Source organism: Hipposideros armiger, unplaced genomic scaffold, assembly GCF_001890085.2.
Source record: "Hipposideros armiger isolate ML-2016 unplaced genomic scaffold, ASM189008v1 scaffold_244, whole genome shotgun sequence".
Lineage (NCBI taxonomy): Eukaryota > Metazoa > Chordata > Mammalia > Chiroptera > Hipposideridae > Hipposideros > Hipposideros armiger.
In genome coordinates, this window is record NW_017731594.1 from 1,676,357 (window position 1) to 1,694,200 (window position 17,844).

The 17,844-nt window shown below is 34.9% G+C and overlaps 1 protein-coding gene across 1 annotated transcript in view; it reads right to left on the reverse strand.

Moving 5' to 3' along the window:
- SEPTIN7 (septin 7) overlaps nucleotides 1-17,844 on the reverse strand; it is a 68,678-nt gene that overhangs the window by 31,586 nt on the left and 19,248 nt on the right. The window contains exons 4-6 of the mRNA XM_019655712.1: nucleotides 13,128-13,234; nucleotides 1,768-1,868; nucleotides 732-866 (exon numbers count right to left, since the gene is read on the reverse strand). Coding sequence (XP_019511257.1) covers nucleotides 732-866; nucleotides 1,768-1,868; nucleotides 13,128-13,234 — 343 coding nt within the window. The remainder of the gene's footprint in view (nucleotides 1-731; nucleotides 867-1,767; nucleotides 1,869-13,127; nucleotides 13,235-17,844) is intronic.

Here is a 17,844-nt window from a genome sequence, read left to right on the forward strand (position 1 = left end):
ATTCCAGTTCCTTTTGGTGGAGACATGACGGAGTTGCAATCAAGTGACTGAGTCACTTACCCAAAGAAAAAGACTAAAAAAAGAATAATTACAAACATCTGATGTTGACAATGACACATGTATCTACTCAAAATGACAAAGGAAGTACAAACAAGAAAAAAGGGGGTACAGGTTGGCTGTACTAACAAACAGAACAATCACACCAGAATAATGTCTAAATACTGAAATCTTAACTCCTGATAAATAGAAGGTTAGTACTGATACACTTCAACAGTGTGACTGTGATGGCTAAGGTGAAACAGAAGCCAAAGAGATTTAATGAAGAAAGAAATGGCACATGGGAATTTTGGCACTTAAGTCTTTTTGTAATCTTCTCTATCAGATCTATAGTAAATAACATCTTCAGAGTTTCTTAGAATACATCTAAGCTAATTGTTATGGCTGTTTCTCCTTACTGGTAAAAAAAAAAAAAAAAAGCTAAATTAGCCACACTGAGACATCAAACCATGATGGAAACACTGTTCCTTTCCATGAAGCCTTATGAATGAGAAACTAAGAAGTAAAATCATTGTTAGCTTACCTAGAAGTTAGTTTTTTTATGTCATTTTTTATACAACTGGTATAGTTACATAAATGTACACCATAACAATAGGGATTAATAAAATATTCACCCAAAGTTGAGCAATTATAAAAAGCAACAAAAAGGTTATCAGAAGCATCGAGGTACTGACCCATGTCCTGAAGGAGCAATGAAGTATAAACAACACTGCACCCTGTTATCAGGCATCTGACGTCTGTTCACTCGAGATTCTGCATTTAGGTAGTCCTCAAATTTACTATCAATGTAGTCGATAACAGGCTGCCAGCTATAAAATGCAGATAAACAAAATAATTAAGTTTCAATGCTATATATAAATACACAACCGATGACTCTGTTGAAGGGCAATAACCAATATTTTTAAATAGATAAAATCAATCTAACCAGTACAGGACATCTCAAATTATTCTATATATATACTGATTTAAAACAGGTATAAATTGTTGAATAAATCTTAATTCATTATTTCTAAACTTTCTAAATGAAAGAAAATTGTTTAGAGTCAAAACATAGCTACATTATCATATTATTTGTAGTGATAAACATATCAATGCTAAGACACTTTACAGTATGAAAAATTATATCCAAAGAGTTTAACATTTTAAACAGAAACATTAAACAGTACAAAAACCTCATGATGAACTTATTCAGGTGTTTTAAAAGCTGACAGAAATTTACTTCAAAAACAATATGGAACTCAAAGAAAAATTAAAATATTGTTTATAAGATACTGAAATATTACTTCCAACTAAAATGTCATGGATGTTTTCTTCATTTATGACATATGGAAAAACTGAAGGTCTAAAATAAAGTTTAAATTAGGATGTGATAGATAATAATGTATACATTGGATAAAATTATAGTGGAGAATGGAAAGTTTTAAATTTCTTATAATAATGAGAATTCTTGTATATATGTTGTTTTAGAATTTCTCTTCAAAATAATTCTAGGATAGGTATTATCTCCATTTTATAGAAAAGAAAATCAGTTCAAAAAAGTTAAGCAACATTATTAAGTAGATGGCAAAGTTGCTATATGAACCCAAGTCATAGCACATAAAGTTTAGTGGCCTCTGCTAAGATGAGAAGTTTTAAAATGTTAAGCAGAAAAAGTCTAACCACCTCATATCCCAAATGCAATGGAAAGCAGTGATGGCAAACCCTTCTTACCAATTACTATTATCCACTGCATCTCCAAATCCTGGGGTATCAACTATTGTGAGCAGCAACTGAACACCACCTTCTTTGATTAAAACTTTGGATTGTTCCACCTGTAAGAGTCATTGGTACAGATATTAATACCATACATTACATCTGTGGTTTCCTACAATGTAAGAGGTAGGGAGATGAGCGTTAATCAAAACCAATGAAGAAGCTTTTTGCAAATTAAAACTACCCATCCCCACATTTTCTTTAGGATCTATTATTACGGACATTAGAAGTCCTGGTTACTTGAAAGAAAAGCACATTATATAAATAGTGGGTTTATGGCTCTAGTTGGTACAAAGAAGAAAAACAGGAACTGATAAAACAGTAATAGGTAATCACTAAAGATTATACTTATATAATACTTACATAAGTTATATATATACTTATATAACTTACATTCTATAATACTTATATAACCTAAATACACATCTAATAATACAAATAAACAATATGGGGGCTGGCCAAGCGACTCAGTTGGTTAAGAGCTCGCTCAAGAGTGTGAGCTCTGAGCAACAGTGTTGCCGGTTCGATTCCCAGCCCGAGCTGAGCTTCTGCTGAGCTGCCAACAGGTGGCAGGATGGCTCAGTTAAAAAACCACCAACAACAAAAAAACCAAATAAACCGTGTGCTTGAATGATGCAGTAATTCACAGAAATCAAATGTGATTAATCAAACAAGTACATTTTATCAACCACTTACAGTAAATGTTTTCCTGGATTATCTCCATCTAGTTTGGTCCAAACCAATTACTCAAGTGAACTTATTCCCATTCCCAAATCTTTCTCCGAATGTCTATAATTATTTACACTGTGTTTATGTTATGGCTAAGGTCCACTTCTCTTCTCAAATGTGACATATCACATTTAGACCAAAGCAATCACCAAACACCCAGGCATTGAAAAACATGTATTCTGGTACAGCAAAACATACTAACTCTGATTAAAATCTTCAGTTCTCTTTAGAATTCGTAAAAACGTTCTATTTGATAAAAAGTGTTAGACTTAATTAACAACAGTTCCTCCTACAATTTAAGATTTTCTATAACCCCAAGCTCTGTATCAGAACATACAAATCATTTATTGTGGGCATATGCTGCTGCTGGATAAAGCGAACATGAATGCTAACTTAAACAGAAAAGATGAATAATTCCCACAAGAAAAGATAGGCTTTCATTCACTGTACATTTATATCAAGTGCTTACTAAAAACTACAGGCTCCAGGTATGCTGAAAGGCTAACATAAGAGGCAAAAATTATATTAAAATGTGTGTGTTAAGGGCCATAATATGGTACAAATTAAGTACTACCAGACTTAAAAGGAAAACATAATCATGGGTATGTGAAAAACAACTTTAATTATTTATGTTAACAGAGTTTGGAAAGGGAAAATGACTATTTTCTGGGTAGAAGTTTGGTGTGCCTTTAGAGAGTACAGAAATGATGAAGTCTTTCCATTTTCCTTTGGCATTTCCTTACACATGCTAGCTAATGCATGAAGAGATTGAGGAGAAGAAAGTAAGATTGCTGAGCAAGAAAAGTCTGCAGCAGCTCCATCCAATAGAACTCTCAGAGATGATGTTCTATATCTGCACTGCCCAATATGGTAGCTGCTTGCCCATGTGGCTACTTAGCCCTTGAAACATGACAAGAGTAACTGAGGAACGGAATGTTTAATTTTATTTAATTTGAATTAAATTTAAATAGCCACATGTGGCTTAGTGACTACTGAATTGGACAGTGCAGGTCTATGGCACTCATGTTATTTTGTTAGATTATTATCAAAAAAGAAACTTGTTAAAACTGAAGACACTGCCTGAGATTTGGACATGCAAGTCCATGGAGGAGCTTCCCATCTTTTAGACAAATAACAGGCAAAGGTCTTATCTTTTAGACCAATAGTCTTCAGACTGGTTTGATCCTGGTGTAAACTCTCAGTGAAAATTTTGAGCATCCCAAGTGTATTTATCTACCAAATACATACAACTGGCAATCTGAACATTAAATAGTAATAAGTATTAGTTTCTCTGTAGATTAAAAAAGTAAACATCAAAAAATAAGGGTTCTAATCTTTTCTGGTCATCTTCAGTATCAATGATGGAAGCATATTACTTGGGAGACCATTGTTCCACACCACACAGCCAAGATGATACAGCTCGTCTGATACCGGGTTACTCTAATGTGACGGAGGCAGAATAACTGAGCAAATAATCCTACTCATGAGTGTCAGGTTACCAAAACTCAAAAAATTTTAAGTGACATTATCTCATGTGACAGGAAGTTCACATTTTATGGTGATCCTCTAGTCAAAGAACAGTCTGGTTGTGTGTCAATTACATACCATTTTAAAAAGGACAATCTAGTCAAATCTAATACCTCAATATATATTGAATTCACCATCTTTTTTATAAGAACAGGTCATTCATTTATGGTAACTGTCATTGAAATAGAAATATCTAAAGTATTCATTCCACCCCCTTACCTGATAATTTGTTTAAATGACACAGAACTGTATATTAGAAACAAATGCAAAAACATAATTGTTCTACATGAATCATCTCCCAATTTTACTTCAAACCATTTTTGGTTCCCTTGTTGCTAAACAAAGCCCATTTCTACCTTCGGTAATGAATTGTACACTAACCACACACCAAAACAGCTTAAATTTTAAAATTTGTTTCCTTGTTTTTCTTTTAAAAAAGCAGTTCAACAACTTGTTTATTGACATGATAAGAAGAATGAAGATCTGTATTTTATATACTTTAGAGTCTGCTTATAAAGCTTCTTTTCTTCTCTGGCCTATGAAATTCTGTGTATCCATACATGGTCAAATACAAAGAAGACGGTAACATGTGGAAGAAATCCAGAAAACATAACTGTAAACTAGTGCCATTCAAAGGATCCAACTGTATCCTATCATCTGATTTTGCAAGTATCCTCATGGGATCCATGGAAAACAAATTAATTCAAGTCCAGGAATTTCAAACTTTTCTTAACAAATCTATTCCAAATGGCCACTTTCCCATGCACTTTATTTAAGCAGGTCACATCAGCATATTTTATGGCATCACTCAGAGTTCTCTAAGATTAAATGCATAATTTAATGCTGAAGGAATGAATCAGGGGGCATTTTCACCTCTGTTTCTCGCTGCAAAATAAAACTAAAGCCCATTATATTGTTTATGTCTGATTAATTTATTGGGGCCTCTTGGATTCCTAGATTCCAGAAATCCAAGGCACTCGTTCTTTTAATACTGTTCTGTTTTACAATCTGAGGAAAAATAAAGTCAAACCTTCAATGTTTATACTGCTTCATTTCTTTCATTTTCAAAAGACTGCTAAATACACTAAACTTTCCTAACCTAATGTTTAAGAGCTATTTGTTATGGTAAATAAAAAGTGTTAATTAACACTTTTTAACATATTAAATTTTGAGGAGAGGGTTACAGTTTTCTATCAAGGCCTTATCGCTAACTACACTTGCTTGGCATACAGCCAAAACTCTGCAGAGACTTGAACAGCGTGAGCCTAAGATACTCTATTCAGCTCAAACACAAAAAACGATCTATTTTAATTATTTAGTGGCTTAAAAGATCAACATCGTCTTAAATGCTTCATTATGTTCCACAAGAAACTAAAAGAAGCAATGACCAATAGAATAGTTATGCCTAAAGACTACTTACTTCCCATCAACACCCAGAACTAGTTCATTGAAAAGAAAGTTCTCTAAGATTCGAATTCTGCCTTCTACTCTCTCTACACTTCATTTCCATCTCCTTACACTGAGATCTTAAGTCCCTTGTACCTTTCGTTTTCTACTAGCAAATCCCCCTCCCAAGCCCCTTATTTCTTTTCTTTTCTGCTCAGATACCTTTCTGTTCCATAAAATTCATGAACGCTTCAACCTCAACATGAATTTCCCTGTTGTCTGATAACCCTCTTATGTGCTCCTTAGTCTCATGCCTCTCTCATTTCCTGGTATGGCGCTTTCCAAGCTCTACCTATGATCTCTGCCACCGCACTCCGAAAAGTACCTTATCTCTACTTGAAGACAAGAGCATCCCCGATTTGTCTGAAGCAATTAATTATTTCCTCCTGTTCGGTGGAATAGATCCCGTTCTTCCTTAGGCTAATTTCTCAATCTATGCTGAGGATCTGATTACTGTCTATTTTAGAGTCATCTTGACAGCTGTTTAGACTATTCCCTATATCTTCTACTTCTCATCTCTTAAGGACTTATTCTCCATAGGATATAAATATTCTCTGAAAATAAAAACCAAATGATTTTCTCAGTCCTCTACTCTCAACCTCTACGTATTCTCTTTCATCCCTTCCTTCACAGCTATCCCATCTTCACTGCCTAACTTACCACGCACTTTTCAACCCATTGCCATCTTGCTCTCCATTCCTACTTCACTAAAATCTACCTTACAAATGTCACCTCTGTAGCACCTTACAGCAGCATTTTTCTCACTAAATCTTAATTGTTTGCTACATCCTTCACTTGATTGTGAGATCTTTGAGAATTTTGACTGTGCCCATTAACACTGTAGCCCCCAAACCCCGTGTAAGATAAGCATTCAAATGTATACACGTGGACACTTTGGTCAATGTGGCTCAAACATAGTTCGCTGTAATCAAAAGTGTCTAGACGCTGATAGTAACCACTTTGAGCACCTCTTGTAATTGCAGAAGTCAAACGTGACTTGTACTCATCTTTTGCTATCAGTATATATTGAGTATTACAATTTTAACCCAGTTTTCCTTTCTTAAAATGTGTTTACATTTTTTTGGCACCCTCTGTATATACATGAATGAAAATGGAAGTAACATGATGCTACTTCATTCAATTTGAGATATTCTGAAAGAAGTAAGGAAAAACAGTTCCCTCCCTTACTTCCTTCCCACAGAAGCACGAAACCAGTTTGCAGCAAGCCAGAGACACTACAGAGCAATGGTTCTCAAAGTGTAGAACTCAGACTGGCAGCTGCATAGCCTGGGGACTTATTAGAAGTGCAAATTCTTCGGGCCCTGCCTCAAATCTATCAAATAGCAAACTCTGGGGTGGGGGACTCAGCAATCTGTTTTAGCAAGCCTTCCAGGTGACTGTGATGCACACGCAAGTTTCAGAACTACTGGGTATAAAGAACTCTAGGATCAAAGTGTCAGCTTACTTTTGGAACTGCACAGCTCAGGGTCATGAGGCCCAAGATAGGAGGTCAGAAATTAATCTCAAAGGACTTCTAATATTGAAAACTTTATCCAAATCAGAACCACTTAAATACAAGAAGCAGCTCAGAATCATATCTCTGCTCAGTGGAGATAGCTTCTCCTTCTTTCCAAGACTGTGAAGGAATTTCTTTTTAAGATACAAGCCTCTTATAAATGATGCTCAGGGAGGAGATTATGAAATCGTGTCTTTATTAAAATTTTACTCCCTTTTTGGACACAGTACAGTATTTTTCTATCCTCCTCCTCCTCCTCTTTTTTTTTTTTTTTTGACAGTCCCAAGTATTCCAGAAAACCTTCAGGTCAGGAAAATTGCAGACATCTGCCTTTTGAAATTCAGGATTGTATGTTCCTCCTGGTCTAATATGTCTGGGCTGAGATACAATACTTCTAACCACTTTCTACTGAGAGAATTTATGAGCTTCCAAGAGCAGATCTCTGATAGATTACTGGGCTTGGTGAAGAGCCAGTCAACTGTAAAAGAAAGTGATATTCTATTTTCTAACTACATTGAATAACCTGGAAGATGTCGTGTTCTCTCCCGGGTAAGTAAGGAAAGAATTTAGATGATCTTCAAATTGTTTCAGTATACCAAGGAATACCTCCATGGTACAGTCAGGAAAGAGGGCTTCTCTGGGGATTCTAAGTCAGGATCAATCCAGTTCTCAGATGATATAAGTCTTATTTTTGGTTAAAAAAAAGTGGGGCGGGGGGGGGGTTAACAGCCGGTACACAGGGCTTTGTCTTAAAAATCTTACTAGAGATACTTTCAGCCCTAATTATTCCTTTGTTTTCAAAAAAGGGAGAATCAGGAAGATAATCACAATAATAGAGGGCACTGCTGACTATCACCTTAAAGAAAGATAAAGTGAGTTTAGACTGGATTATTCTGGAAATAGGCCAGTGCAAAAAAGAATTCTAACAAATTGAGAGCGTTCCCAATGTCTTTAACAGATGATAGCCTGAGAGAAATTATCTGTAATTTCTGAAATGTAAGGGACCATTACCTACATAAGGAACTCCTCCAGATCAAGGAAGAAAAGACAGGAAATATTAAGATGGTCAGAGCACTTCAATGAGATCTGAACAGTTAATGAGTTTACAAGACGTTCAATCTTGCAAGAAATCAAGAAAAATAAAATGAAACAATGAAATACCTTAATACTTTTATGTATGCACACACATGTACACAATCAAAATGAGTGCCTATGTCCACCAAAACATACATACAAGAATATTCACACTGGTCAAAAACTGAAAATCCAAATGCTCATCTACAACAAAAACTATATGTTGTGAAATGTTCCTACCATGGAATACCAGACAGCAATGAAACAGCTATAGCTACGACACAAACAAATACTACAGACATAATCTTCACTGAAAAAATCAGACACAAAGAATATATTTCAATGAAGTTCAAGAACAAGCAAAATTAATCCATAGAGACAGAAGTCAGAAGGTGTTTATACTTAGGGGTGGGTATAATACTGAGTGAGAGAAGGCACAAGGAAGACTCCTAGAGTGCTACAAGTGTCTATCTTAATCTAAGTGGTGGTAACCGGGATATAAAATTACATATACAAAAATTCACCAAGCTCCGTGCTGAAATTTGTATCCTTTTAGCATACAAGCTACACAACAATTAAAAATTAAAATTTAAAAAATGTGCTCAAGACAAAATGAAAGTAATCAATACAACTTTTAAGAAGATCCTCAAATTTAAAAAACTATTCCATTTAATCTACAATGGTGATTTACAGGACTTCACAAACACAAATCAACAAACTTTCAAAGACCCTCAAATTTTAAAATACCCTAAACACTCTTATAAATTTTAAATCATGTATTTAGTCATTCAGCAAATACTGGATGCTAACACATAACTGATGAAGTTTAGGAATTGAGCGTACAGCAGTGAAAAATGCCGCCTCTACCCTCACAGAGCTTACACATTTGGAGAGAGGGGTAGGGACTGGAAGCAGTTCATAGGGTGGTTGGCAAGTCCTCACTGCAAAATCAAGCTTTAAGCAGAGAACTGAAAATGAGGCAGCAAGCCATGAGGGTGTCTCAGGGAGGAACACTGCAGGCAGAGACACAGGAAATGAAAGGGCCCTAAGGTAGAAGTGGAATGCTCTTGTTCAAAGGACAAGGAGGTTGGTTTGGCCAGAGCTGAATAAGCCAAAAATGGGTAAGTGTAGAAAACAGGTTAAAGAGCAGGTTGAGGACAAATACTATAGGGTCTCCCAGATTGTAAGGACTCTGGCCTTGCTCTGAATGAGACAGGAAGCCACTGAAGGGTTCTGAGCAGAGGTGCAACATGATCCGATTTATACTGTAAAAGGAGACTCTCACCACTTTGTTAAAGAGACTGGGGTGATGGCCAAGGATCACTGAGGAAGGTGAATTAGGTTATTACAATAACCAGGAAGAGAATGATGGAACCGTGGATATGAGCAGGTAGTAGGGAGTGGGAAAAAGTGGTAGGATTCTGGATATGTTGTGAAAGTAGAGGTAATGGAATTTGTTGATGGAGTACATGTGGAATTAGAGAGGAAAAAGGAGTCAAGGATGGCTCCAAGTTTTTGATCTGAGCAACTAGAAAGGCAGAATTGTCATTTAGTGGGCTGGAAAAATCTGCAGGGAGAGCAACTGGTTTTGTGAATTAGAGGACTTTGTTGAACTGACCTAGAACCAATTGTTATATGAAATTTATGACCCCTGTCCCCCACTACTTTTTTATCTTTTGGATATAGTATATTTTCTTTTCTGAAAGTGTGTGTGTGTGTGTGTGTGTGTGTGTGTGTGTGTTTAATTATAAAAGCATGCTCACTGTATAAAATTGAGAAGATATAATAAAAAGAAAAAATATTCAGTCTCATAATATGGAGAATCACTGATGACTACTGGATATAAATCCTATTTAATATACTTTTTTGCAGTTATGTGGACCATGCCAGAATAAGCACAGTTGTAACTACATTACAATCTCTCATTGTTTGAGCAAATACTTTGTTGCAGAGTATGTCAAACTAGATTTCCATGTGTTGAATTCTCAAGGTTGCATGCAATGATACTCTCATCTCTTCAGACACCAGGAAAAAAATCACTTCATGGGTGAAATCAAAAAAGACTGTTCTTTTCTGTCTATTAAACAAAGTAAAATAAAACATGGTAAGGTAAAAAACTTTCATGAGTTAATTGGCTTCTATCATCCACTCAGCAGTAGTCTACTAGGATTTCAAGCCTACTACTCAAGGGAAGTCAATACCCTCCTGAGTCCATCTTGCAAATTCAAACCTAGTAAGCGACAGAAAACATCATGCTTGGACTATTACAAAACCCACTTCTCTTAAGTATCCTTTACTAGCTAGCATCAGGCAGTTCAGACATGGTCTACAGAGGCATTTTCTATGTTATTTAAACTACTTTCATATATTACAAAACTATGATGAAGAAATGACTTCACTGATTATTTTGTCTAAATTGCCTAACTGGAAAAATACCTCCCTATGTCAGAATTTTATAGAAAAAGGTAAAATAACCCATAAGAAAACTTACAATTTGATTACCCAAACACTATTAAAAAGGGAGAGATGTAGTAAAAAAAAAAAATCTAATCCACTTATTAAGAATTGATTAATCTATTAAATTAGTCTTTATTATCTACAATATAGAGATAGTATAGCTTGACAGAATAGACTAAACTAGACTGCTCATATTTGTATCCTGCTTCTGTCACTCTAACTACATCATCTCAGGCATATCACCATCTCTGTGCCTCAATTTCCACATCTATAAAATAATGATACTGCTTATCTCATAAAGTTCTTACAAGAATTAAATAAGTTAATGCATATGAGGTGCTTTGAAAAGTACCTGGAAGATGTTAATGACTCACTATGTGTTTTATTATTAATGTAGGCTTGGCATTATGCTAAGTGCTAGAAATACAAAGAGGACTCAGAAAATTTCCTCATCAGCACTAATCATCAAGAACACTACTGGTAGGTACATGACCATTAAGATCTATCAGATATTTTACACTAAATATTCATGAACTTAGGAATCTACACTGGGGTTCCTTTAACATTTCTACATACCTAGTTTACTGATCTTGAATTGAAATATATATATTAAGAAAGTTAAGTTTAACTTCCTGCTTAGGGTTAAAATATCCATTATTGATCACAAAATAAATAAAAAATGTAGTAGAAAGTTTTTAGAACACACTTTTGCAGGTAATTTGAAATCTCAAGCTCTATAAGGGATACAAAAAAAATTCTTAAAACAGAGAATAGCTTTAAAAAGGAGAAATAAAATATTCACATCACAGATTTACTTCTTAGGGATCTTACTACTAAACTGCATCCTTCCATCTTGTGCACAGGGATAATGACTACCAATCCGTCAAATACAGCTCCAGCATCATTATTTCAACAAAGCCTACTCCAGGCAGAACTATTCACTCCCTTCCTGTCTGCTTATGTGCTGCATCAATACACCAACAATTTCTTAATCAACAGTTTAGAGCAGCGCTGCCCAACAAAAATGTAATATGAGCCACAAAAGTAATTTAAAAATTTTCAGTAGCCACTTTAAAAAATAATAATTGAAATTATGTATTTTATTTAACCCAATATAACCAAAATATTATTACTGCAAAATTTAATCAATATAAAAAAACTACTGAGGGCTGGCCAAGTGGATCAGTTGATTAAGAGTTAGTTTAAGAGCACAAGCTCTGAGCAACAGGGCCGCTGGTTCGATTCCCACATGGACCAGTAATGCTGCACCCGAACTGAGCTGCTGCTGAGCTGCCAACAGGTGGCAGGATGGCTCAGCTGGTGAAAGCACGTGCTCCTAACAACAAGATTGACTGTTCGATGGTGGGCTACACCAGCCTGCAACTAAGATTGAACTTGGCACCTTGAGCTGAGCAGCCACCCAGATGGCTCAGTGGATAGAGCATGTGCTCTTAACAAGGATGCCGGGTGGGATGGTGGCTACATCCACCCGCAACTAAGACTGAATACAGCACCCTAAGCTTAGAGGCCACGAGCTGCCGACGGGCAGCCAGATAGTGACTCCACAACGAAGATTGAAGAACAACAACTTGGCTGGTCCCCCTCCCAATTCCCCAACACTGTTCCCTTCTCCCAATTTCCCAATTAAAAAAAAAAAATTATTGAGCTACTTTACATTCTTTTTCACATATTAGGTCTTGAAAATCGGAGGTATATTTTATACTTGCATTAACATCTCAATTTGGATTACTCGTATTTTAAGAGCTCAACATCCATATGTGGCTACTGCACTGGATAGTGCAGATCTAGAGTTTAGCACTTTGCTACATAAAGTGTGCTCTATGGGCCAAGCAGCATTGTTACCATCTAGGATTTTGTTAGAAACGCAGAATCTCAGCCCACCTCAGACCTACGAGAACAGAAACTAAATTTACGAACCTCCCCAAGTGATTTAAACGCACATGAAAGATTGGAAAGCACTAAATGAGACCACACATAGCTTGGGAGCCTTAATAAATTGCTACTACCATTCAACCATCATGTGGTATTATGCTACTGACTAATACAGAACACTGTGTTTAAATAATAACGATTTTTCCATGAGTCATGTTCTCTTTACACTGTCCAATAGAACTTTCTTTCTGCAGTGATGAAATGTATTTGTGCTGCCCAAATTGTAGCCATTGAGCCCTTGAGATGTGACTATTGCATATGAGAAACTGAATTTTTAATTTTATTTACTTTTAGCTCATTCAAACTTAAATAGCCACATATGGCAAGTAGCTACCATATTAGACAGCATAACTCTAAGGGTATTATTTACTACGTCACAGTGTAATCCCTAGGAGGGAACTTAGGACAAATTTAGAAGGTTTTAATTAAAATAATTCCTCTAATTAGCTGCACTTCTTTTTCTCTCTTATCAATAATCACGTTTACTACTTTACACTGGCTGAGGCCAAATCTGAAACGTATCTCTAGGGAAACATAACAAAAGTTATAGTTTATGTTTTTTGTGTGTAAAAACATTACTCCAGCTTATATCAATTAACAATACTAATATACATACCTGTACTGTCTTTTTTATTCTATGGGAAGGACCTGGATACTCTGGAGAATACAGATCTGTGAGGAATAATGAGTTGATTAACGTTGACTTTCCCAGTCCTGATTCACCTAAAAAAAAACAGGGGAGAAAAATCTGTTAAACTCAGTCATGTAATTGACCTTAATATTCAACTAATACTATCATAAAACTTACTTTATGTAAGTTCTTCTTGGCAGGACAAGGAAGTGACATTAGAATGTAATTGACCTTAATATTCAACTAATGCTATCATCAAACTTCATGTAAGTTCTTCTTGGTGGGACAAGGAAGTGACATTAGAAAATATACTATAAAGACTTCCTATTAGAATAAGTTCTTTGTCCTCATTTTCTTATCTATCAAACTGGACTCATGTTTCCAAGGATTATTTAGCTTTATAATTTTACAATCTGTGTTCTTTAAAAGTAATGTACCTGACGAACTTGCAACAAGGAAGAGGTCTTGGCCTTCTATGATGCATAAATATTGTAAATTTGTTACAGGTACATAAAATTTCTTGTACCTTATATCTGTTCTTGTGTTTTGTAATTATTTGTTACATAAAATTTTTTGTATTATAATATATTAAAAAATAAATGCTAAAATTCCTTTATAATACAAAAAACAAGTACCTAAATGTAAACAAGTAAAAATTTGAATTAAAAAATTAAAACTAAACATTTTTTTCCGTGAAAGTTTGGGCCAAAAACATAGGGGCGCATTATACACGGGAGTGCATTATATATAGCAAAATACAGTACGGAGTCTAAGGAGCAGGGAAAAAAGAATGACAGAAACAGCCTGAGGGACTTGTGGGACACCATCAACTGGATCAAAATACATAGACAATGGAAGTGTCTGAAAGAGAAGAGAAAGGGTCAAAGAGATTATCTGAAGAAAAAAACTGACCAAAAATTTTTCCAAATTTGATGAAATACATAAATCTACAAATCTAAGAATCTCAACGAACTCATAATGTGACCCAACACCGAGACACATCATGATTAAAATGATAAAAGCTAAAGACAGAGAGAATCGTGAAAGCACCAAGAAAGAAGCGATACATCACACAGAAGGCATCCTCAATAAGATTATCAGCCAAGTTTTCAGCAGGGACCTGGGAGGCCAGAAGGCAGTGTGATGACATAAATATCAAATGAAAATTCTGCATCTGGCAACTGTGCTTAAAAGCTGAGATAGAAATGAAGGTATTCCCAGATAAACAAAAACTGAGGGAATTCATTATCACTACATATGCTCTACAAAAAATGCTGAAAGGAGTCCTTTGGGTTGAAATGAAAAAACCCTAGACAGCAAAGATCTCCAGTAAAGTAAACACATGCACAAATATAAAAACCAGTATTATTGTCATTTTGGTTTTAACTCCATTTTATATTTTCTATAAAATTTAAAAGACAAATTAATCAAAAAGAATTAATTATATATCTATGTTAATGAGCACACAACGTTTAATGATACAATTTGTGACACTAATAACAAAAAGTGTGTGAGGAGGGCTGTATATGAGTGGTTGGATGTAATTAAAGTTAAGACAGTACAAATTCAATTATTATAACTTAAGATGTTATATGTAATCTTTATGATCACCAGAAAGAAAATATAGACTATACCAAAAAAGATGAGAAAAGGAATCAAAATGTGACACTACAAAAAAATTAACTAAACACAAAATTTTTATCTACTTATTAAGATACATTAAGTTCTCCTATAGTTTACATTAGGATAAACTTTAAAAAACTTTAGGAACACAAAGGTTCAAAATCGTAGCTTTTCCACTTTACCATTATGCAACCTGTTCACTTCAGTTTCCTTATCGGCAAAATGAAGAGAATGCTAATTATTGCATAGTGAATGAAAGGTAGTGGGGTACTTGGGTTTTAAATTCAGAAAACTTCCTGTCCAATTAGCCCAAATCAAGGAAGTTTTACCCCTCCTCCTCATAAAAATGATTTGTCAATAAAACTGACTCCCTCAAAAATGGCTTTTTAATATGACCACACCCCAAAAAGAATGGAAACTTTCTTAAATACCAACTGAAACTACCTTTTAAGCTCCTAGAATTCTTAGCATTTCTATGTTAGGCTGCTTACTTCCTACTTTGATCTTTATTGCCATAATTACCTTGGAAAGGAATCTCATCAATTCCCTCAACTAAGTTTAAAAAGGAGATAGGTGCAAATTTCATATTTAGGAATTATATTGTCATAGATGATTAAAACCTGTAAGTTTCTTTCCTCCTTTACTATCATAGAGGAAAGAAATAGAATGATATAGTAATTATTGTGTATCTCTATGTTTATAGACTTGTTTTCAACCCTTTAACAATTACTCACAGGAATTTAAACAAGTTATTTTACAGCTGGTAAATAAAATATATACTAAAGGTTAGTATATAGCTGGCTCTGGAGAACTTAAGCTCATGATTTTCCTATTTAAGAACAAGACCAATATTTTTTTTTTGAGCAATTCTCCTTTTGAGAGCAATGATTAAGATTTCCCCCTTATTAAAATTATTTAATTCTGAATAGCATGTACCTCATACTACTATAAAACTTCTAAATGCTGTCTGCTTTTTATACTCAGTAAACATCAGAAAATACCCAACCATACTTTCACTTATGATTTTTTTCCCCAGTGAATTTTTTTCTCTATCTTCATTTAAACTCTTGATGTTGACTACATGAAATAATAGCTTACATACGTCAGGAGGTATCTAAATAAGTTAACTTCCGTCTATTCCTAGACAACTCACACTGAAATCATGGGTCAAAGCTTTAAGATTCCGTTCTTATGTGGTATCCCTGAAGGTTGGTTATAGCAACAAAAGATAGATTATCTTGCTTAAATTCAAGATAAAAAATTTTGAGACACTTTACCAACAGTTATGGATGTTAAAAACATGTCAGAGTAAATAGTGAGTATATGGAAAGAAGGAGCTAACCTGAAATTTAAAGGGAAACAAGTTTCCTAGTTCACCAGCTTATGTGTATAATTTGTATATTTTATACTCCTTTAGGCTAATTTACAATTTGAACCACGATTACACTAATTGGGTGATCTATCCAAAGTAAACACTACAGAAAATAGAGTATCATCTGACCACAGAAAAGGTAATTTCAGAATCCGATTCAACATTGTTCATGTGTAACAGGTGTTTCTGTAGTTCTCATCTCCATGCTAATGCTTGTAGCCATTTCTAAGTTATTTCTGAGTTGATTCTGGGCAAATAACTTTTTTTTTTAGAAGAACTGCTCAATTTCCTTAATTCTGAGATACACATTTCCCCCCCATCAACATTTGTAAAACAAATGTCTTTTATAATCAAAATACGCATTTACTGTACTGTACTATTTCTTACCTCCCCCAAATCAAATTTGATTATATGTTTCACAGATTACATCTTGGAATCAAGAACCCAGTAAGATCAAAACACTTCTTCCCTCAGACTCAAACTCAATTAGAAGAGCCAGATCAAAGAAAGGAGACCTTAATTATTTTTTCCTATGGGTTAGAATTTGACATTTAATTTTTCACTCAGAACTAAGATGATTTCTATTTCTTTCTAATTTGCAGGGCCCCAATGGAACAGGAGGTTTTCACAATAGAGAAAGGACTCACCAAGGCCATCTCCCTCCCACCTTGGCTCACGAGATGAGCCACCCTTGACAAAGTTAGACGCTTAGGAGACATGATCCCCCAACGGCCAAGTTTCATTCAGTGCAAGGAGGTACTAAGAAGTGGTTAAGAATTCAGTATAAATATAAGACAATGTGTTGAACATGGAATGGGAGATCCAGAGCAGATAGTAGAAAGGCTGGGTGGGCGGCCAAGTAAAGAATGAGAACCTAGAAGGAAACACAGCAGAGAACCCAACAACGGGCAACAGAAGACTAAGCACGAAGCATGGAGGCCTCAATACCTACAACCTCCTAAAGAAAGGAGGGGACACTCTCACTGGTGACCTAGAAGGGAAGCCCAGAGCTATGTTTTAGACCAGGATTTCTTTCCCTTATAACAATATTTTCTGTTTCAAATCTTTCTAAAACTAACATGTATTTTCCTCATTATAAACAACCAAAGTAACCAAAAAATATGTCGCAAAATAGGTAAAATTACAGAGAAATAAAGTTCTAATTAATTAATTTCTAGTCTAATTTAAAAACTAGATAAGTTACTAGTTTTTCTCTCAGATGTTTACACATCCTCATCATGCACAGATCAAAAGCAATAATGTAAGTAGGGTCCCATTTGTAAAAAAGGAATCATAAACATTTGACTAATAAGGATTGCCTCTAATAATTTTTCTTTTGCTTTCCCTGATAAAGAATATAAGATATTAAAAACTAAAAATGCCGAATTCTGAATATAAAATATGCTGAGAGCAATCTGAAATATTACATACTTTGCATGAAGTATAATTCAGTAAATATTTATTAATTATCTGCTATGTATTAGGCACAAGGATTATAAGGGCAAATAAGACAGAGCTCCAATTCTCATGGAACTTACAGATGAGTGCTGGAGACAGACAAGTAAGTAAATGCTATGAGCACTATATTTAGATATGTTGATGATGGTAGTAAGCACAGAAAAGTAACTTCTATTGATAAATCAGATGAGAGTTAAAAGAGGTTTCCAGAAAGAGGTGACAACAAACTGGATCTTGAAGGATAAATAA